This window comes from Hetaerina americana, unplaced genomic scaffold, assembly GCF_022747635.1.
Source record: "Hetaerina americana unplaced genomic scaffold, ioHetAmer1.1.p SCAF_39, whole genome shotgun sequence".
Taxonomy (NCBI): Eukaryota; Metazoa; Arthropoda; class Insecta; order Odonata; family Calopterygidae; genus Hetaerina; species Hetaerina americana.
The window spans coordinates 2,385,205-2,409,953 of NW_027286974.1; the positions used below are offsets into that span (position 1 = coordinate 2,385,205).

General features: G+C 38.6%; 1 protein-coding gene across 1 annotated transcript; it reads right to left on the minus strand.

The window, feature by feature from the left end:
• Window positions 1-5,647: 5,647 nt before the first annotated feature.
• LOC139691718 (zinc finger protein 431-like) lies at window positions 5,648-22,807 on the minus strand. The gene is made up of 4 exons (XM_071589570.1): window positions 22,646-22,807; window positions 14,909-15,130; window positions 11,309-11,426; window positions 5,648-6,894 (listed from the first exon to the last, which is right to left on the minus strand). The coding sequence occupies exons 1-4, from the start codon at window positions 22,769-22,771 to the stop codon at window positions 6,080-6,082; spliced, it is 1,281 nt and encodes a 426-aa protein (XP_071445671.1). The 5' UTR covers window positions 22,772-22,807; the 3' UTR covers window positions 5,648-6,079.
• Between the last annotated feature and the right edge of the window lie 1,942 nt (window positions 22,808-24,749).

Consider the following 24,749-nt stretch of genomic DNA (forward strand, 5'->3'; position numbering starts at 1 on the left):
GAATATCACCTGTGTAAGGTTGAGAACTTTTCACCATATACTCTTACAGTATACCCTTAGGAGATTATTTTTCTTAATGATGATTTTCCTATTTAAAGCAATGAGATTCCTCCACCATCATTGAAAAATGCTCATTGAATTTGGCATGGAAATGGCATCATTGGAAATTGTATGAAATAGTATTCAGCAGAATAATGAAAAAGGTAGGGTGGTCAATGTCATGCCACGAGGTACCAAATCAAGATACATATGGCTACCTATACATTTTTATTGGTATCATCAGAAACCTGAAAACAGTCACCTCTCATCAATAAAACCATCTCTTGTTCAGCATGCTCTAGGTAATATTTAGTCTATTCTGTAAATGAGAAAAGAATCTTTCTATGATTAAAATTTATAAGACAATTGTCTGGAGGTCATAGAATGATAGAAATTAGGTGGAAAAAGCATGAGCAATGAGGAGACATCAGTTGTCCCATTAGTAGCATTGCTCACAATTCAAGAAACTTCCTCTTTTCAACAAAACAATCAGAAAATGCTTCTTTATGCAGCGTCTTCAAAATAAAATAGTATTATGGACAAGAGATTATGAAAAGAATCAAAATATGAAGCCCTGATGACCACAATTCCGAATGACTATGTCAATTATGTGGGTTATAGAAATTGAAGGGATGCTGAGAAAAGCATTAGGTCCCAAAATTGGTAAGAACTTCAAAGGAAACAAATTCAAAGCCTACTAATTGCTTCATTAAAGGCTATTTCTCTGTTAAAGAAATAATTGCACCAATTGGACAATCAGTCGCAAGTCCTTATTGGATCAGTTAAATACAGTAATATAATGTGAAACTTATCAGATGTTAATTGAGCCAAATGTCGATGCAGAGCTCCAAAGGGAGAAGCCTAGCTAAAGCAAGAGAAATGTGTACGAAAATGGAATCATCAATGCTGGAAATCCATACATCAAATTCAGCGCAGTGCCATGAGTGATAAAGAAAAATAATGGAAAGACTGATTAAATATAAATTTCATGTTTACTTGTAATTGTGGTTATGTTTACCAATTCCTTATTTGTACTTGAGACTATGAGAATGAAGACTTTGTACTAGGGCCATTTGTACTTTTTTGCCATTTTGAAAGAGTCCAAAAAATTATATATTAAGCCAAATAATTTTGGAGAATAGTTCATGTATCTGTAAAATCAATACTTGTAATCAATTTTTGTCCAAATTGTTTTGTATCTTCATCTAAGTCCTTAAAGCATTTCAAAATGATAACATTAAAAACAGGAAGGAAAATGCCTGTGCAAACAGATGTTTCATTATCTTTTTAAAATCTTCCAAGCGAATAATGGAAGAAGTCTTCTAAGTAGTCAAAGCAAATTGAGGAATGCAGTCTCCATCAGAAGGACCTTTCGTACCCTGATCTTCATCTCCTAGGATTCATCACTGTTGGTAGGCAATGGATTTGGCAGAAAGTCAGAAGTATAAAGTATTTCCTCATCTTTTGACAGTATAGTTAGCAGATAGGTAAGGGGATGTCATGTTGGCACCAAAAACAACTACCTAGTTGGTTACCTGGGAGCTTCTGGTGTGGTTTGCGGCACTGGAAAAATTGTGGAAGCATTATGGTTAAGGTTGTGTAGGAATATGGTTCTTGTTCCAAATACCAATACAATATACAGCTTGTAAGAGGGGATCGAGAATGTGCGGTGGCTAACGTACTGGCTTCCCACCCAGAGGGCCCAGCTTCAAATCCTGTAGGTTATGAATATTTTTCAGAGGTATCTCTGATCCCTACTCGAGGTGTGCCTTGTGGAGGGCACTTTGAGTGAGTATGCCGTCCGTCGGATGGGACATTAAACTATGGACCCCTTGGCGCCTTTTGTAAATAGTAGGCTAATGCTGACACCAGGTTTCTCTCTCCACCCTTCATCCTCTCCTGTCCATCCCCTATGGCAAAATTGACCTTAGTTGTCAGTCGCCTCCCCTAAAAACTACTACTGAGCTCGAAAGAGTTCTAGGCACAAAGAAGACTGCGGCATGGCAGTTCATCTACAGGTATGAAATGGGTATGAGGTAATTGATGAAAGGGAGAATGAAGAGGCCTTGGCCTTCGCTGCCGGGTGCAAAAGAACATTCTGGACAAAGGACCACCTCGTAAGGTACAGAAAGAAGAATGCTTTCTAGTGTATCGCAAGATGGGAACAAGAGAGGGGAAAGGGTGACAAGAACAGCTAATGCCATTGCATAAGCCCACAGAAGGTGTTGTATGATATCAGGAGGATGTGTGCTTGAAGGAAATCAGTGCAGTTCAGGAGAATTTCTTGAGTTGTGAGGTATTTAGAATGGGTTTTCAGAATAAAGAGGACCTTGGATGGAATGTTTGCCACCAAAGTGCCAACAAATGTAATTCAGTGGCTTTTACCATCAGTTACATTCAGGGAAGAGAATCAAATGATTTGAGTTTCATTAGACAAAAGATCAGCATTCCAAAGAAATTGTTTAAGTGTTTGGCTGTTTAATAGGGCATATGAAGACAGCTTTCCCTTAATGGAAAGTGTATAGGAAGGTCCTCACAAAAGAGTACTGTTTAGAGAGCATTTTGAACTCCAAAGTGATGAATTATGGGGAGAAGGGGAGATGCCATTCACAGATTAATAACCAAAATAAGGTAACTTGCATTCTGATTTTGAATATCATGATGGCATGCCTAACAAACAGTTTTACATCGTTAAAGGGGTAAAATTGTAAGCAGTTTAAGGGATTAGCATCAAGTAAGAGTAAAAATGAAAGTCGTGAGGCCTCCTTACCTGGTTCCAACAACCTGCAACAGATTCACTGCCATGCATTCTCTTTCATGAAAAATGTCAAAGTCACACTTTTCCTGAATTTTTACTTCCTCATTTAAGGACTAGTATATTTCTTCATTTTCCAAGGGGTCCTGCAAGATCAAAGAAGACAGTTTACAGATGCAGAGGTATCTATGTACCTTAATGAAATTAAGAATATAAAGTAACTCTCCACTGTTCTTTATTAGCGTACAACCAGTTTCAACGCTCAAGCACCATCATTAGGTACATACCTGATGATGATGTGGTGTCTGATCTGGAATTGAGTCATCCTGAGATCATTTCTATGCATAATTTGGAAGGTTCAATTCCAGACATTTGTACTGATTATGATGAGGATTTGACTGCTCAATTGCTTCATGCAAGACTGCGATGTCAGATCAATTCCCATCAATATCTTGGGGATATTGATGGGAATTGATCCACCTCCAACATTTCCTTTTACTGTTTCCTATACTGGTAATTGAGAAATTGATTTAACTGCTGGAAATCTTCTCTAAGCTGAGGTCTTGATAACCCAACTTATAGGGTTACACCCAAAAGTGGTAGGACTGATTTTTTTACAAGAATTCTATTGACGATATACTTACATCGACTTAATAATCTTCAAAGTATGCTCCTTGACCTGCTACACACTTAGTATAACGTTGCTCACTTTTCCTATACGCCTGCTGGAAATTTTCTTTGGGGATGCCGTTGATGACCCTCATCAAAGCCTCTTGAACGGCCTCTATTGAGTCAAAACTTCGTCCCTTGAGCTGTCTTTTCATCAGGGAGAGGAAGAAGACTGGTGGTGCCAGATCGCGAGAATAGGGTGGATGAGGTAACACGGCAATGCCGTATTTGACCAAGGACTGTCTGACAACAAGCGCGCCATGGCAGAATTTTTGGTGCCATCTTGGCGCACACCTTGCGCATGGCCAAATCCTGTGAAATAATGCGTTGGACGTTGGATGCAGACAGACCCAACTGGTCTGCAATTTCTTCACTGGTTAAGCGTCAGTCTGTGTTCAGCAGTGTCCTCACTGTGTCCACATTCGTGTCGGTTCTTGCCGTCCAGAGTGATGGTCGTCTTCAACGAGCTCCCTACCCTCTTCAAACAACTTGTGCCCCTCAAATACTGTGGAACGGCTTAAGGCAGTGTCCCCATGAGCCTGCTTGATCATATCGAGGGTCTGAGTTGCCGTCTTCCCGAGTTTCGCACAAAACTTCACGGAATAACGTTGCTCTAAATTTTCAGATTCATTTTGTTTTTCGGACAAAAAACTTGCTTCACTAAAATCGGTGTCCTCACTCAACGACAGGCCGCAGGTGACTGAGATTGGTGTTGGTCTGTTGCTAAGAGCCCCTTCCACCTTACCCTGCCAGGCAGACCCCCTCCACCTCTCCGTTCGCGCCACATAAAATCAGTCCTACCACTTTTGGGTGCGACCCTGTACATATTCTTTCAATTCTCTGTAGTACATTTTCAAACCACACACCTAAATATTAAACAAAATTTCCTCCCCATCAGCTCAATGCACGACAGATATACTAGGGGTAATAATAAACTTCATGTCCCCCACCATCGCACAGAAATCTATGGCAAAACTTTTCATGTCACAGCAGTCTGTGGAACTCTCTCCCAGATAACATTTAAAAAGCTCTTCATCAACTAAAACATTTAACGAGAGCACTTGACAAGTTCATTTTCCTCAGATACTACAAAACTTAAACCCGTATACTACCCTCCCTCCCTACCCTCCAGTCACTCCAAAGAAAATCAGTCTTACAACTTTTGGGTGCGACCCTGTGCCAACCAGTGCATAGAATCCTGTTTTGGAAAAATTTTCAAGGTATATAGATTGCAGCCTCTATATACCAATGAAATTGGAATGTTATTTGCTGTGATCATTCTTTAGGGAATTATAAAGAGACCAGTTAAAGAATGGTCTTGGTCAACTTGGTCTTGGTTTCTGGTATTTATAAACACTAGTATCTCTGTTAGGTATTTACATTTTTGTGTCAAGATGAATAACTGTTAGCCTGTACTTGTTATCTAAACAAATAGATATCAAATTTGCTGACACCTGAGAGGGACCTATTTATGAATGTGTCTGATTCTGTACAAGGATAGGTAATCACAGACTCAGTATTTTCCCCTTAATATGGCCAGTTTTGGGGTGAAAACATTTATGCTTTGTGAGTCTAAGCCTGGACATGTATGGTCATTTACCATTTACTCAGGAAAAGGGTCAGTAATGAATGAGAAATATAAAATTCTTCTTATAACATCTCAGCTTGTGCTAGCTCTAAAGAAACTTGTACTAGGTAAAGGTTATGGCCAGATTACAGACAATTATTACCTTTCCCTACAGCTGGCTGATTTATTGGTTGCTAACAGAATATACCTATGGGATATTGAGCATTACAAGGAAGGAAGGGCCAGAAGACAAAAAATAAGTTGAAAAAGAGGTAATTTATGACCTCCTACAGAGGTAATTATGATGATGATAAAATGGCAAGACAAGAAGACTTACTGTACTCTCTAAAGTACATAATACTAAATATATCGAATATAACAAAAAGGAATATGGTGCTTTAAAAACCAAAATCCACTGTTGAGCATAATAATACTATAAGTGGAGTAGTGCTTTGAAGATTATTAAGTTGATATAAGTATATCATCAATAAAATTCTTGTAAAAAAATCAGTCCTAACACTTTTGGGTGCGACCCTGTATCACAATGCACCTATTCAAACAAACATTGAACAAACATAATTTTTTATTAGAAAAGTTTACATTAAATAACAGTAGTTGTGAAAGATTTCAATTATTTACTTACTGGTAAAAAGTCAATAATTATGGCATGGTTGCTGAATTAAGGTTTCAATCCAATTACCCATTGGCGAGAAGAGTCTGATTACCAATCATTCCTCAGCAGTCAAGTATGAAGTCAATTATTAATGCAACAATTTCAGAGCGTAAAAATCATTCGCCTTATCATACGGCATCTCCCGCAGTTTCTTTGGAATTTATGAAGTCAATTATTCGTGACATTAGCACTGAGATGGACATTGGTATGGATTTAACAGCAAATCACAGCCTGCATGTATTTACCTACTTGTGTGTGATTCGGACACTTTTTACTTTAAAATGTTTTCAATCACTTCATTTTTCTGTGGCTTATCTGTCAGTAAGTCCCAAAAAAATTAATCTCAAAGTACTGTTTTTGAGTCTTAGAACATCTCTCATGTTTTCATTGCTTTTTCATCAGTATGTGTCAACAAGTGCTTCTTTAGAAAGACATTTCGAGTGAATGCTTTTGAGCAAGCATGGCACTTGAATGGTTTCTCACCAGTGTGTGTCAGCATGTGTCTGTTCAGATCAATGTTTTGTGCAAATACCTTTGAACACACTTCACACTTGTGTGGTCTTTCGCCAGTGTGTGTCAGCATGTGCCTCCTCAAGTGGCCGTTCTCTGCAAATGTTTTCGAGCAAACCTCACACTTCTTGGGTCTCTCACCAGTATGTGTCAGCATGTGCCTCCTTAGCTGATTATTTCTAATAAATCCTTTTGAACAAATCTCACACTTTTTTGGTTTTTCTACAATGTGTACCAACTTATGCCTCTTAAGATTTCTATTATTAGTGAATTCTTTGGAGCATATCGGACATTTCAATGGACTTTTACCGGTGTGCATCAACATGGGATTTTTAAGATCATCAATTTGAGCGAAACCTTTAGAAGATGATGCACAATTGAAAAATCCTTTATCACAGTCCGTTGCCATGTGATTTCTGAGTTCTCTTAGATTTTTGAAGTGTTTTGAACAACATTTGCAGTCATAACTCTTTTTTACACCATGCACAAATTCCAAATGTGCTTGGATATCACTTTTGCACTCAAATCCTTCCAAGCAAACATCACATCTCAGTTGCCCCTCTTCCTTCGGGTGCACACGCATCATGTGAGCTTTAAGTAGGTCTTTTGCTGTGAATGCCTTGCTACAACTTTGACAGGTGTGCAGGAGATTCCCTGCTTTAACTAATCCCTGGCCATCATCTGAAAGAGTTAGATTAAGCAATGGGTTAGTTATGCAGTGAACAATTTTGGGGTCATCAACTTGTATCCATACAAGCATTGATACTTTGGTTTTGAACAAGTAAATAAGATACCTCAAAAAAGAAAGTTTTTTTTCAGTGTTTGCCAGCATGAATATCTTTAAAGAAAGAAAATAATTGAATTCCATGACTGGTAAATAAAGGAGACAACATAGATGATACGATCAGAACAAACTACATTTAAATACTTTGGCTTTATCTTATAATCAATCAAATACTGCACACAGGTAACTGGTTCATTGCATTAAGAGACATTGTAATGATTTCTGAAAGAGGATATTATTTCCTTTGCATCCTGTTGTTCAAAAAGCTTTTGCCAAGAAATAATGAGCTCTACAGCCTCTCAATTAAATAAGAAAGGGGAAGAAAACTTCAATGGCCGTAATAATCAGTTGCCAATCCCTCGTCAGACCAATTGTTGTATTGGTTTAATGGGAATCACGTCAGGGACCAACCACAACCTCTCAACCAGAATACCCTCTGTGGTGGTTTACTGGGAAATTAATCCACGTCAAGGACCAACACACAGCCAAATGCACACTATCTTGACTGAAAGCCTTCACGAGGCTGTGAGACCCTGTTAAAGAATTTCAGATGGAGATTGAATCCTTTACAAGGCTGTAGAGTAGACCCCGTTAAAGATTCTAGGATATGCTCAAGCACACACACTTTGACTGGTACAAACACATGCTCAAAAGGGTGTATCTTCTGGGAGAATCTGGACACAGGTAAAGAATGCAACTGAGGATATGCATCAAACATGCATGTTTCGGCCAAAGTGGCCTTCTTCAGCAAACTGAAGGGAAAACACCTCCAACACAACGTTGAAAGTCCCTGACACAGATTAATTTCTCATAAACCATCACGGAGGATATTCTGGTTGGGAGGCTCTGTGATTGGGAGGCCCTGACGTGGTTCCCATTAAACCAACACAAAAATTGGTCTGACAAGAGAGTTGCTCTACTAATTACTCTAGCTTTTGGAGTTTCTTCCTTCCCCTCTTATTCAAAAAGCTTTGGTTGGGATTTATTACAAAGTAATACGTCTTTTACTTTCTTTAAAGGGAATCAGTTAAATGCTTAATATATGTGTAAATGACACATAAAGCTCAGGCTGGAAATATTACAGATAAATAGAAAATAGCCCTTCTTTTTCCTAAAATGCCATAACATTACTTAGATGAAAAGATGGATTACCATTTCATCAAATATCAGTAATCTCTGAGTGATACCATTGATTCTTAAGAGAATAATTGCCAGGAAGAAGGTTGGTCTTGGAGACTTGGCCTGGGAGAGTCCAAGTGGGTGTTACATTCCCATGAGAGTAGAATTTTAATTTAGGGGAGAAAGCATAAAGTGATACATGATGGTGGCAAATATAATGTTTGTACCAACAATGATGACATGAATATTCAGTTTGCTGAATACACCTCATTGATTAATTCCATCTGTTTTTCAGAGAAAGTCTGTTGAATATATTTTGTTATTAATAAACAGGTATTCAAGGCCAGTTCTTAGCTTTCTTAGGGACTTTATCGCCAAGATCAACTGCAAGGCAGTGGCATTCAGTCATTTATCATTATGGAAGCATTCATTGCATTTCTAAGAGGAATGGTCAATCACTTGAAGGATGATCAATTTTCTATTTTTAGCAGATAATTCCTTCCACATACTGTTATCTTGTGAAATTATACCAAAGAATGTTTTAATACTTTTTTACCTGTATGATGATTCACCATTTCTACAACCAGGTAATGAAAAAACTTCTTATTGTCAGTGCCAAACACATACTTTTTCATCCTAAAACACCCAATATTAATAATGTTAACATTGATATAACATCGGAGGGTTCATTCTCAGCCAATTCTAAATCTACATTAAAAACATCAACATAAAATAAAGAATAATTTTTCTTCTTATGTGAATAGCTAATAAAATCTTATTTAGCTCTCTATTGCTATTATGGGGCAAATAATAAGGAATACAGAAAAGAAGAGGCACCAGGATTGTTAATTAAAGAATTAAAAAAATGTTTATGGATTAAAAAAAACTCCAAATAATAGAATTAATCAAATGCAAAAGATACAAGCATTGACTTTGCACACCAACTTTTGCAAAAGGTTTTCCTTATTGACAAGGACTTTGATGAGGTATAGTAAGTTCATTCCATAGTGATTAAAAACAAAATATAATTAAAAGAAAATAAACATAGAAGGGATAACATTCTTTTCTTGAGGCAATGAGGCAAAAAACAGCACAAAACTCTTGCTGCAACATTCGACAAAAGCATAAGCACAAAAGACAGAACAATAGACATGGCAAAAACTAAGAAAATATTGAAATTGCAATAAATAGATTCATACAATAATTGCCTCGGTTACATTTACAGGTTTGATCTGATGGTTAAGTTAATTCTTATCAATTATCTGACATGAGGATTCTTACTTAGATGCAAGGCAAATGATGATGATTTGGAAAAAGAATGCTATTGGCTGATTGGTCTTAACTGATATAATATAAAATGAGAGAATTCAAATATAATAAATGAATATGTTTCAATAAACATCAAGCATTACTTAGTCCGAATGATAATAGAAAATAAACAGTAAAGTATCTATCTATCTAAGTAGGCCAATTAATCAGTGCTAAAAGCTGGAGCAAAATAATATCTAGGCAGGAGGGATAAATAATTGTATTGCAATGTAAAACTTGTTCTCAAGAATTCTAGAAGCTCAAATGTCTGCATAGAATGCAAAAAGAATCATCTATGGAATTTGCTTTGTCCAATATTGATGTTAAATGAGCAATTGCATGGTTGGAGTTTAGAAGACAATGGGAACTAAGGGAATTACAGTATGCAGCAGTCTAATAAAAATTAACCCTCTTAGTGCGGTGGGGATTCCAGGGGTACTTAGTGAGAAGTGCGAAGGGTAATTTAAGAAAATGTATCACCTTAGGAAAAAATACATAATGAAGTTAATTCTTTAGATATCCATCTCCAGTTTTTTTAATTTAAAATAAAATATTATAGTTAACAATGATGGTTTACATTTACATCTTCTGAAAAATAAATGTAATTATTACAGTATTATAAATTTGAAGAATATTTTTTTAGCAATAATATTTTGATTTTTAGACACAATACTAATACTTTTTATAAACATTTTTCAATGAAACTACCATATTTAAATATAAGAAAGAATCAAAAAGACAGGCAGAAAAAATTATAAATAAATAAAGAAAAACCAGTGAATTGCAAAATTTTTTTGTCAGCCTCTGCATAGTTCGATTTTGTTGAAAAGGCTGATCTCACCTGAGTCATAAATTGGGACTTTTCCCCTTTCCTTGAGACTGCGGCAATGTGCTTACAATCTAAAGGCAGAAAAAAACAAAGTTCTAACTCACAGAGAACTGCTGACTATGTAATCCATTACACAGGGCACAATTGATTAGATAGGATGGATGGCAAGAGAAACCAAAATGATTATAAAGCAGTGCTCTCATTTCCATCGTCTCAACAAAGTCTGAATAAGCAGGTATATATCAACAACACAACACATTCAAGAGGTTACAGATGAACACAGATTAGTAGCCTTTCAGTGGATTTTCATAATGGAAAGACCACTCAGAAAAAAAACAAGCAGACAATTAGGCTGAGCTTCCCGACATGTACAAAACTAAACCTAAAGGTATAGTAAGAATTATACTTTTTGAAAAGCATTTAAAATTGATAATAAAAAATTAAAAAATGTATTACATAAATGTATGGAATTCACCCTATCGAAAGCACAAAAACCAAAAATTATTAGAAAAAAAACATAAGTTACAGAGATTTAAACAATAGCCTATGCAAGAGCTAATATATCGGCCCGCCGCACTTTTTGTCAGGGATTCAGAAGCCGATATATCGGCCCGCCGCACTTAGAGGGTTAAGGAAGTCATTACATTTTTGGTTATCATATGTAGAGCTTCCAGATGATTTCATTTATTAAATGGTTCTAGTTTTATTTCCATTCATCAAAATGATGCAATAATTTATTTACTCAAGACAATAATTTTTTAGGAAGCTGATTATTTTTTTATAATTAATTTGTTACAATATTAGCATTTGTCCTCTATGCAATGTATCCTGATATTAGGAGTAACATCAAAATTCATTTCAATAGAATTATGAACAAATCACTAACCCAGTTATTGCCATCACATCTTGATGAACTTGAAGTCATTTTTTAAGTGAATTAGAAACACATTAATCCCTATATTAATGCAAAATCTTAGTGACACCATGAGGGGAAATCAACGAAACCTAAGAGTAACAAAAGTGAAAACTAAGCAGAGTATTGAGTTTTTCCTTACCTTGGAAGTGTGACATTTTTCCTCCAAGTCTTGCTTCCTCCTGAAGTATGCCAGCATCTTTCTTACTGCCTACTTCCTCATCAGAGGAAAAATGTATTTCTACATACTCGGAACAGTTCTGCAAGATCAAAGACAAACATTACAGACATTGAGCATATCCATGTGAAATATTAACCAAAAGCCCCAGGAAATGTGCTTAAAACAATTATGTATACAGAAAATTAAACAGTATTGTATTCCCTAATTAAAGGAAAAGGTCTCATATTTTGTAATCTGAATGTTAAAACTTTATTTGAATTTAATAAAGAAGCAGTCACAGCGCAATGACCTGGAGGTACATCTCCACACATGACAATCCAGCTGATTGTCCATCCCGGACCACCCTACCGTCCTATGCCATTTTGGCATCTTAATCATTGAAATCAGAAATTCCTGCTACGTGTAAAATTAGGTCAGATTCCATGCCATTTATAGTCTCCTCGGGGGAAGAATGTTTTGTGTTGCATGTTCATGTGATGGTGGAGTTTTGCCTTGTTGCTTGTTGTGTCCTGGCTTGCGTGTTGTTGGATGCCTTTCTTGCTGCATCCTGAGATGCAGTTTTTTGTTGGTTTGCAGTATATGTGTTTCCATAATTGTTGGATGAAGGGATTTCTGCATGAGTGTGTGCGATGCTGTTAGTATAATTTTCCATGTTATTGTTTTTTGCATGTGGTATTGTTCCTTTTTATGGTTGGTGACCTAACACCCCCCGCCACACGCCCTTGCGGGGTATTATGTAGATGTAGATGTAGATCGTTGGTGTCTGGGATGGTACATAGGTGGAATGAAACCTGAGGCAGACAGTGAAAAGGAAAAAGTCTAAAGTGTGGGAGATATGCCCCCAGATCACTCTTTGTCTTTCATACTTTGAATTGAACTTAACTTTTACCTGAACATAACTTAACATTGAACTTAAAATACTTAACTATCATGCTTTGAATTGAAAATTGCACTTAGATATACCTTTCATATTCAAATCTGAAATATTGAATTTTGCATTAATTTCATTCAAATGAATTGACTTTTAACCTCAACTCTGAAGGAATAATCTTGGATGCAAAAAGCACATTCATTGGCTATGAAATTTTTAGGACTGTGATATGCAGATGGAAAACTATACAGCAATAGAGGAAGTAGTGGCAGAAATAGAAAAGATTGAGATATCAAACTAGATAAAAGAAGAAAGGAAGTATTTCCATATATTTATTCATATCATTGGAATTGTTGATACTTATAATTCCTCCTTCTGCCAATCCCTTAGATTGAAGACTGTTACAATCAACCAAGCCCTAGATGGAATGAAATCCTTCTAGGTAGAAATTGACTCCTGAAACTTCTGGGGCACTTGGCTAAAATGTAAATTAGCCACCACCAGGGCTGGGACAGAGATGAAGAGGGCTTTGCCATTGAGTCGGATGAAATCCTCTGTTTTATTAAGAGAAGAGAGCCATCTCAACATATTGCAAACAATATTAAACACTCTCCCAGAGGAATAGAAGAAGTGACGTAATGAACAAAAAGCCTTTTACTAAAGCTTTAAAATTTCCATGGCCCTAGCCTCTTTCAAATGGGTATTACAGGGTTGCACCCAAAATTGGTAGGACTGATTTTTTTACAAGAGTTTTATTGACAATATACTTACATCGACTTGATAATCTTCAAAGTATGCTCCTTGAGCTGCTACACACTTAGTATAACGTTGCTCCCATTCCCCGTACACCCGCTGGAAATTTTCTTTGGGGATGCCATTGTGATGACCCTCGTCGAAGCCTCTTGAACGGCCTTTATCGAGTCAAAACATTGTCCTTTGAGCTGTCTTTTCATCATGGGGAAGAAGAAGAAGTCCGGTGGTGCCAGATCAGGAGAATAGGGTGGGTGCGGCAATGTGGCAACGCCATATTTGGCCAGGAGCTGTCTGACGACGAGTGCGCCATGGCACAGCGCGTTGTCATGATGAAGCACCCAGCAATTTGCGATGGCCGGTCAGACTCTTTTCACGCGTTCTTGGAGGCGGGTAAGCACCTGGTGAGGGTCTGCAATTTCTTCTGGACTGGTTAAGCGTCGGTCTGTGTTCAGCAGTGTCCTCACTCTGTCCACATTCGTGTCGGTTCTTGCCGTCCGGAGCGATGGTCATCTTCAACGAGCTCCCTACCCTCTTTAAACAACTTGTGCCACTCAAATACTGTGGAACGGCTTAAGGCAGTGTCCCCATAAGCCTGCTTGATCATATCGAGGGTCTCAGTTGCCATCCTCCCGAGTTTCGCACAAAACTTCACAGAATAACGTTGCTCTAAATTCAGATTCATTTTGTTTTTCGACGGGGACCAAAAACTTGCTTAACTAAAAACGGTGTCCTCACTCAACGACAGCCCGCAGGCGACCGAGGTTGGTGTTGGTGTGTTGTTAAGAGCCCCCTCCACCTTACCCTGCCAGGCAGACCCCCCTTCACCCCTCTGTTTGCGCCAGAGAAAATCAGTCCTACCACTTTTGGGTGCAACCCTGTATGACACCAGGGATATCTCAATTTTTGCTTAAACAAAATTTTCGGCTAGTGTTCAGACCCTAGCTGTTGTGTCGAGTAAGGGTGATCATCATCTCACCACATTTCTTTGAAAAGGGACAAACAATCACAAAAGAATTCTTTCTGCAAATCTTGAAGAATTTGCTAAATATGTGGATAATAACTGTGCCCATGGGAGGAGACAAAAATGTCTTTCAACAGGATAGAGAACCAAGTAATACGGGTAATTTAGTCCAAAAATTGCTCTCAGCTAATATTGACATGCTCTGGACAGAGGAGTTGTGGCCTATGAATAGCCCAGATTTGAATCTCCTTGACTATTATGTTTGCAGCATAGTTGAAAGAGTTATCAATAAGATGAGGATCCCTAATCTTACATCTCTAAGCACCGCTATCATAGCAGCATTTGCAAATATGGACAGCACTGTTTTAAAGAGCGAGTGTGATCAATTCAGGAGAAGATTGGAGGTGAACATTGCAGCTAAAGGAGACATTTACATTGAGCAATGCTACTCTTGACTGATATCAATACATGTAAGTAAAAGGATTATATTTTTTCATCAGTATTTTCTTTAAATATTCACTTTTAAGCAAAAGTTTCATTTGTCCAGTTTAAATTGCCATTACCTGTATGCCATGAACTGTATTTATAATCAAGAAAACATTAAAGGTTTTTGTTCTCATCAAAAAGTTTGAGATTTGACAGTAAAAGGCGACGATGTACACATCCCAAGTACTCTTAAGTCATGCCTATTACAATTTAATGAAACTACAATTCTATATATGTTGCAACTTGCCACAGGTCAATCCTTTGTCTGAAATTTTTACTCATCAGGCATATTCAGAATAATGGGTTCTTCTAAATGCATTCACATGAACCAACTATTTATAAGTTTGATTCAGAGAATATCATCATGTATAAACCACGACAAACTTTCATTAGAGTGAAATTTAAACAGCAAAATTTAACTCTAAATGACACTGAATTCCATTTGCTGATGGCTAATTAGACTCATGACATGAAAATAAAAAAAACTCACCAAATTTCCTGTTTTTTCATACTCGGACAAAAGAGTTTCTCCTCCGTTCATTGATTCTATCACTGCAACATTTACATCCTCATTAGCAGCCGAGTCTTCACTGGCAGTATCAATCTCTTCCTTGACAATCGTGATATCATCTCGGACTTCCACAATCCTGCTATTGATAGGATCACTGGTGATTTTGACTTCACCAAACTCTTCATTCATCTGACCGGGAAACTAAAATAAATCACAAACACAATTAATGTAATTATAATTTAATGATGGCAGAGGGTATACAGGGTCACACCGTAAAGTGGTAGGACTGATTTTCTCTGGCACGAATGGAGCAGTGGAGGGGGGTCTGCCCAGCAGGGTAAGGTAGAAGAGGCTCTTAGCATCAGAACAAAACCAACCTCAGTCGCCTGCGGGCTGTCGTTGAGTGAGGAAACCGTTTTTAGTAAAGCAAGTATTGTCTCCGTGTCAAAAAACAAAATGAATCTGAATTTAGAGCAACGTTATTCCATCAAGGTTTGTGCGAAACTCGGGAAGAAGGCAACTGAGACCCTCGATATGATCAAGCAGGCTTATGGGGACACTGCCTTAAGCCATTCCACAGCATTTGAGTGGCACAAGTTGTTTAAAGAGGGTAGGGAGCTCGTTGAAGACGACAATCGCTCCGGACGGCAAGAGCCGACACGAATGTGGACAGAGTGAGGACACTGCTGAACACAGATCGACGCTTAACCAGTCCAGAAGAAATTGCAGACCAGTTGGGTCTGTCTGCATCCAACGTCCATCGCATTATTTCACAGGATTTGGCCATGCGCAAGGTGTGCGCCAAAATGGTGCCAAAATTTCTGCCATGGCGTGCTCGTCATCAGACAGCTCCTGGCCAAATACGGCATTGCCACACCCGCCCTATTCTCCCAATCTGGCACCAACCGACTTCTTCTTCTTCCCCCTGATGAAAAGACAGCTCAAGGGACGACATTTTGACTCGATAAAGGCCATTGAAGAGGCTTCGACGAGGGTCATCACAACGGCATCCCCAAAGAAAATTTCCAGCGGGCGTACGGGGAATGGGAGCAACGTTATATACTAAGTGTGTAGCAGCTCAAGGAGCATACTTTGGAGATAATTAAGTCGATGTAAGTATATCGTCAATAAAATTCCTGTAAAAAAATCAGTCCTACCACTTTTGGGTGCGTCCCTGTAAGTTAACTGCTAAACTGAATAAAAATATCTTTAAAGGAGACTTGACAAAATGATTCATGAGGCTTACAAGGGCAGTTCAATAAGTACCCGTGTTTGATGACAAAGGGTGTTCTTGAGGGAAGTTTATGTTACCATCGTGTGTTGCCATCTATTAAACGACGGTGAAACTAATTTCAGACTGATTTAAAAAGGTTAGTTTGGATTTGGCAATCATTCCAGTGTAAGACATGTTTTTCGTGATTTTTCCGCGAAGATGGATAAATAGAGCAGTATCGTTCAGTAATTCGCTTTTTGTTTTGGGTTTTTGGATGTGAAGAAATGTGAGGAGATGAAAGTATAGTTGGATGCTGTCTGTTTATGGGGACACTTAACTTTGTGCCATCTGTGACCACACTTAGATATTGGTTCAATGAATTTAAACGTGGGCAAACATCTGCTTCTGATGAGGAGCGGCCAGGGGATGCCAGATAGCAGACGTGGTTATACCGAGGAATTCATTCAAAAAGTTTACGCCATGATTCTTGCTGATCGACGAATGAAAGTGTGCAAAGTAGCAGCGAAGGCCGTAAGGGGGTGCGACGAGCAGAATGGCAAATAATATTTTACATTATCAGTTGGCAATGAAAAAATTGTCGTCCCGATGGGTGCCATGGCGATTGCTAACAGTGGACAACAAGCTCATCTGGCTGTCAACTTCAAAGCAGTGTTTGCAGCGATTTAAGCGAGATCCGAAGGTGTTTTTGTGTCGAGTTATCACTGCTGATGAAACCTAGATTCATCATTAAACACCAGAAACTAAGCAACAATCAAAACAATGGATTTCTCCCGGTGAAACTCCTCCAAAGAAGGCGAAGATGGTCTGATCGGCCGGAAAGGTCATGGCAATGGTTTTTTGGAATGCAAATGGCGTCATCCTCGTTGATTTTTTTTAGAAAAAGGAAGAACAATCACTGGGAAATACTACAGTGAGATACTGGACCACTTTGACAAAAAATTGAAGGAAACACGGCTGCATTTGGCATAAAAGGTGCTGTTTCACCACAATAGCGCACCAGCATATTGATCCGGAGTTGTCCCCGCCAAACTGCATGAACTACGTCATGAAATGCTGCTGCCACGCACCCCCCGTATTCACCCGATCTGGCTCCCTGCAACTCTTTCTTATTCCCTTAACATGAAGAAATGGCTCTCAGGGAAAAAAAATTAGCTCAAATGAGGAAGTTATCTAGCCGAGACAGAGTGGTATTTTGGAGAGAGTTCGACAAATCCTATTTTTTGGAGGGGTTAAAAAAAATGGCTGGGACGTTGGGAGAGGTGTATCTTTCTTAAAAGGAGACTATTTTGAAATATAAAGAAAACGTTTTTGCAAAAATGGTTTCTTCATTTCTAACATTGGTACTTATTGTACTGCCCTCGTACTTAGGGAGGGGACTCTGCTGTCTTACTCACAAGCTTCAAGGTGGTTAAAGGCCTTTAAGCAGGGTCAAGAAGAGATTCACTACAAACAAGCCAAAAAAAAGGCACGAAAGAGCAAGAATCAAGAGTGAAAACAATGCTCATAATCTTTTTCAATTTTCCTTGCCAGAACTAGCAACGTGTCCGCAAGTGTTGGCATAACACCAGGTGCAATTGCTGCCTTATCCTTATTATAATCCTGACATTGCCCAAGCTGACTTCTTTTGGTTCCCTTTGCTTGAGGCAGACCCGAAAGGGACCATCTTTTGTCCATAGAGATCCAGTCGGCCTTGACAAAGACCTTGCAATAGATCCCCAAATACCTCCCAGGGCATATTCTGGTCATGGCAGTGACTGAAAAAAATATGGAGAGCTTCAAGGCTTTCGACTTGAAAATATGCACTAACCAAAGTTCCCTGCTTCTTCACGGTCAGACAAATGACTGTCCCTTCATTGATTCTATCATTGCCAAATGCACAACCTCTTCATTGGCATATTAGCATTAATAACCATCAAAATACATTCCTCCTGCATCAATACACTTAATTCGACACGTCTGTCACTCATCAAATGCCCACTGGAAGTCAGTTTCTGGAATACTGTCGAGAACCTTTGTTGTCACCAGTTGAACTGCCTTGATGGAGTCAGACCGATATCCTTTGAGCTCAATTTTGAGCTATCCTATGAGGTAATAATGTACTCAAGAAAAACTTCATCTGCCTGGATGTGGTCCAAAATTTCTTGTGAAATTTCCACCCGTGACAGTATTTGTTCCTCAATAAAGATTTTCGGCACCAGTATCGCTTCGTACTTTCCTCATTACAAGATCCTCTGTTGCAATGGTTTGAATGGTTCCGAATGAAAGGCCAGGGTCTCCTCACTCATAAGGGCGATGGATAAATGCCTGTGTCAGAGTTCAAAACCTTTCTACCCATCGGCCAACTGAGCATCGGTTCGAGTGGTCATCAAGCGTCCAATGTGGTTCTCATCTTCGATGAGCTCCCGGCCTTTATTAAACAATTTCTGCCACTCAAAAACTCTTGTGCAGCTAGAGGCATCATCCAGATAAGCCGGTTAAATGAGCTCAAGGGTCTAAGGTGCTGATTTCCTGAGTTTAATGCAAAAATTCACAGCGTAGCATTGCTTGACGGTTCGCTCTATGCTGGCATGACAACACCACAAACAATCACACCTCACAAAAATCTACCTCCTGACTCAACACAAACCCCGAAGTGACTGAACTAAAATGTCCCTGAATGGTGGAGAACCCCCCCTACCAAGCCGACTGGTAAGACCATATACAGTTGAGGCTTCAGCAAACCATTTACAATACTTATTCTTGGGTCTTCAACCAGGTCAGGGATTCTATACTGGCTAACATTCTGATGCCTTGATCTTCTGATTGGTCACCTGACCCAACAACACAAGTATATAAGATAGGACAGATGGCAGAGTTGCAATCATCAATCCCTGAGGATGATGCATACCAAAACGTCAGCCAATATAGAACCCCTGACCCCGTGGAGGACCAGAGATAACTTCAAGAAGCAAATACGCTGGCCTAAATACCAGATCCAACTACATTCTCCATCTCAGCTGTTTGTTTGCACAGAATGTTCAACAGATTCCATCACCCTAATTTCTTACTCTGTCATGGCTTGGGTCATAGCACTTTCCTCCTAATACACCATAAACATTGTAATTAACTGGACAATCCGGTTGGTAGTTGTTGGCAGAGTTCATCTAATAATAAGCCTTACATGGCATTACGTAAAATTCAGCCATTGCCAAATATCAATGTATTTGGTAATGGCAGAATAATTTGAGAACCTACAGGGTCCCACCAAAAGTGGTAGGACTGATTTCCTCCGGCAGGAACGGAGCGGTGGAGGGGGGTCTGCCTGGCAGGGTAAGGTGGAGGTGGGGGGCTCTTAGTAACAGACCGACACCAACCTCAGTCACCTGCAGGCTGTCGTTGAGTGAGGACACCGTTTTTAGTGAAGCAAGTTTTTTGTCCGCGTCGAAAAACAAAATGAATCTGAATTTAGAGCAACGTTATTCCGTGAGGTTTTGTGCGAAACTCGAGAAGACGGCAACTGAGACCCTCGATATGATCAAGCAGGCTCATGGGGACACTGCCTTAAGCCGTTCCACAGTATTTGAGTGGCACAAGTTGTTTAAAGAGGGTAGGGAGCTCGTTGAAGACGACCATCGCTCCGGACGGCCGTCGACGGCAAGAACCGACACGAATGTGGACAGAGTGAGGACACTGCTGAACACAGACCGATGCTTAACCAGTGAAGAAATTGCAGACCAGTTGGGTCTGTCTGCACCCAACGTCCAACGCATTATTTCACAGGATTTGGCCATGCGCAAGGTGTGCGCCAAGATGGTGCCGAAAATTCTGAGAGTCGTCAGACAGGCAACGGCCAAATACGCGTTCTTCTTGGTCGTCATCCCACGAAACCCTTGCAAGGGAAAACCAGCAGCAGCTGGACAGAAGACGCAGGAGAAGAAGAACACATTAGTTAGAATAGGAACGTGGAATGTTAGGACAATGATGAGGATGGGGAAATAGGAGAATGTTAAGCGAGAGATGGAAAGGGCAAGAATAGATATTTTAGGTCTATGCGAGGTGAGATGGAAAGATAGCGGGGATTCCTGGAGTGATAAGTATAGAATAATATACAGCGGTGGGGACGAGAGCCAACGAGGGGTTACCATAGTATTAAATGAAGAGGTAGGAAGAAGCGTAGTCAACATAGAGCAGGTAACAGATAGAATACTACTAGTGGAGATAAAAGCAGAACCGAAGAACTTGGTAATTATTCAGGTATACATGCCACCGAGCAACCATAAGGAAGAAGAAGTGTATAAGATATAAGTTTAGTTTGAGAACATATTCACGTGTGTTCTTTCAGGGAAATATTTGATAGTGATGGGGGATTGGAATGTGATGGTGATGGTCAAAGAAAGAGAGGGTAATGGAGTGAAAGACTATATTTTAGGAGAAACGAATGACAGTGTGGAGAAAACCAGTGAACTTTACAGGAAATAGGAGTTAATCATGGCCAACAGTTGGCATAGCCACAGCAAAAGGCAAACATATACATGGATATGGCCAGGTCATTCGGCAAGGTGTCAGTTAGATTTCATATTTGATTGAGAACAGCATGATTCATTAGCCAATTACCCAGTTAGCCAATCAGAGCAGTATGAATAAGGTACTAGAAAGGACAGCAGGAAGAAAGCAATTGAGTTATGCAGGAGATGAAGGTTGATCATCACCAACACTTGGTACGGATACCATAACAGGCGAAGGTATAAATGGAAATGACCAGGTCACTCAGAAAGGTATCAGTTAGATTGCAATTATGATTAGGAACACATTCAAAAACAGGATGAATTTTTTGCACAATTATCCAAAAGTGGCTGCAGATTCTGAATATAATTATATATTTCTATGAAGTGTGGCAACTTATTCTAAAAGATTAAATAGAGATGATAATTTAAGAAATAGATTAAAGAAGCATTAACTTAATTAACAAGGAAGGTTTATGATTAGGCTACAGAGAAAATCATGAGTGAGGGAAAGAAGCAGAGTACTATCGAGGGAAAAATGGGAATACATCAGAAAAGGAATATCAAATAAATATTGGTAATGTTGAAAGCATAAATACAAGGGAGCAATGAATCATGGATGAGATGATTGCAAAGACTGATGAGAGAAGGAAATGGATTATGTAAACCAAGTTATGAATAAGGAGTTGCAATTGGTTAAATAATATCAACATAAAAGGAATCATTTTGAAGATGCAGTGCGAGAGTATATGAGGTCGATTAAATAAGTACCCGTGTTTGACGACAAAGGGCGTTCCTGAGGGAATTTTATGTTATCATCGTGTGCTGCCATCTGTCAAACGACAGTGTAACAAATTTCAGACTGATTTAATTGGTTATTTTGGATTTGGCAGCCATTTGAGTGTAAGACGTGTTTATCTTGATGTTCGCTTGAAGATGGAAAAAGAGAGCATTATTGTTCGGTAATTCGCTTTTTGTTTTGTTTTTGGATGGGAAGAAATGCGAGGAGATGAAAGCAAAGTTGGATGCTGTCTGTTTATGGGGACACTTCCCTTTGCCATCTATGACCACAGTTAGATATTGGTTTGACGAATTTAAACGTGGGCCAACATCTGCTTTTTTTTATGAGTGACCAGGACTTGGTTCCCGAGGAAATCATTGAAAAAGCATTCCACGCCATGATTCTTGCTGATTGACAAACAAAAGTGCGCTAAGTAGCAGAGGCCATGGGTGTATCGACCGGAATGGTCTACCATCACCCATACCAAACCGACCCAAAGGTCAGTTTGGTATGGGTGATGGTAGAGTTCACCCAGTACTATATGCCCTACTTATGGCGTTTGAAATTCACACATTAACAGGGTATTACGGGGGGCCAGTTCCTTTCCCTGTGCCAGTTATGGTTACCCAGGAAGATCTGGTCTCAACCCCCTTGGACTACCATGACCCACATAAATAAACATATGCGCGTTAAGCTTAGAAATAGTGCGTGTAAAAATACGTCAATATCGGATGTGTGTAAAATTACGTCTATTTTTTCATTTTTCAATTTTCATTACATAACGAGCATCGTCATTTTTCCGATCATTGGACCATTGTTGTATAGATAAGGCGCGCTTTATCGATGGGAAAATACGATCAATAAAAGGAAAAAACACTTTTAATCGGTATAATGTAAATTCGACAGTTGTCTCATTAATTCAAAAAATTATTTTATCCTCCATTCTGGAAAATGAAAGAAACTGTGTGCTCGAAACTTTATGAATCATAAAAAATTATCCCACGTCACAAATTACCTGGGTAATTTAAATTTATAATATAAGTACTTTCATTTATCCCTTCTGAAAGAATAAACGCTTTCGCCAAACTTTAAAATTACTTACATTGATCGTAGTGACGCGAGAATGGTTTCCCTGTTAATCAAAGATGCAACGTAATATCCCTTTTTGGCCAAGGATGCCAAGTTTACTAATATATTTATATTAACTTGTTACAACTGACCTCCTCTCGATTGGTTATGCAGTCTTCCGTTGTAGGATTGCATCCCTTTTGGATGCGATTGTAGAAAACAGCCAAACACTCGGCACATCGACGTTTAAACAGCCGGAATTCCGTAAGTTTCTCCATGCAGGTAGAACACACCAACCAGGGGTAGTTTGCATCCTCCACAACCTAATAAATTGTTACAAAAACAGATATTAACAGCAGAATGCACGAAACTCCTCTTGTCCAAATATCAATATTCTTTTTTGACAACAGTGTACGGAATGTATAAACGAATTACCCATTGATTTAACTGAATATTTCCTTCTAAGATAATTTCAAAAAAGGACTTCACACATACAACTAAACTTACTTTAACACCAATTAAATCCTCTATAGTCTTTTCAAGCATGATTTGTAATTTACTATTCTCGCCGAAAACATTCATCAACAGTCCGCGACTGTTTAAACACAATCTACAGAGTTCAAATTCGGTTCTATCGCCCATTCTGAACGTTTTAGAGTACTACGAATAATTTACAAGACAACCAAATGTGAAAAGTATTAAGGTATCTTCCACATAGTACTTTAAATAGCATAAAAAGTTAAGAAAACAGTATTTGCAGAAGGTAAACAACTTCACAGCTGGGCACTTGCATTTCATTCGTCATTTGTTCCTAGCAATTGACTAGTTCTTTTGCATTGCAATGGTCTCAATTGCTATGGCGGAGAGGATCCTAAACCGGGTCACACAATGGATCATTATTCTCGGTTTATTTAGATGTATTCTAGTAACTTGGTAAAATGCAATTGCAACTAGACTTTTTTGAGATATTTATGAGCTGATGGAGCATTAATGGCATTCCTTGATATTGAAATGAGATTGAAAAAATGAATCGAAAGTTACTGTTCCGTTCATTCGTGTCGAAGATTCGATTCAAATGACTCTTAATTGCCTTGTTTACGATTTGAAACATGGAAGATTAACAATGAATTTACGCTTGCATTAGCTGTCGTAGCTCCAGACAAATATGAAAACATTACAAGTCTTTATGCGCCATTTATCTGTAGCATTCTTTCCTTATGATATCTATGATGACTGAAGAAAGTGAACATTCAAAGAACTCGTATGAACGTGTCTTTCGTAATCGCTTCAGTGCCTTCCTGAAATATATCGTCAGGAAGGAATGGAATTGAATAACGGCAGATTAGAACTTAGGATACACCTATATTAGTCCAGAGCTACGACATCTAACGCATACGTAAATTCATAGATGTTCTCCAATGTTTACATCGTGACAAAGACCTTTGGGAATCTATAGAGTGATCTTTGAAAGAAATGAACGGAACATTGACATTTTGATACATTTTGTCCTTGTCCATTTTATATCAAAGGTAGCCTGTAGTATTCCATCAGCTGAGAAATATCTCGAAAAAGACAGATTGCCATTTCCTCCTAATCAGTAACGGGATTACATCTGAATACTCCGAAAAATGTGTTCATTTTTGTGACCCGGATGAAGATTCGCCCTTTCCATACATATATATATATATATATATTATTATTATTACTTTTTATTTGCCCAGGGATCACAATATACAAAAATACCAGGTAGGTGGTGTATGTACATGATATAAGGCAGGTTGAAAAGGAGCAAAGAGACAGGCTTAATTAAGATATAAATAAAAGCAGAAATGATGTTCGTAGTTACATAGTAATGTTTGGCACAAACCCATCAACATTGGCTCAAACATGCAATATTATAATCAGAAAAATCATTGATCTCCAAAATGAATCAGACCATGACCATTGCTATAAAACTAAAAGTACTTACTGGTCAGGAAAATTGTTGAGATATTCGTCAACCGAGTAGAACATTTTGCACTGCAGATATCTCTGTAATTTATGCTTCCATAATGCAGCAGTTCCCTTTAGTATCCTTTATGCATACTTTTGGGTAGTTTGTTATAATGTAATCTGTTATCCATTTCATTGGGTTGCCTTGCTTTAGTTCTTATATATTCCTACAATGGATGTCATTCCTTCCTCAATACATAATGATGATGATAGGCAGAGATTATCGTCATTATCACAGGATGAGAATAATAATTAATATGAAGT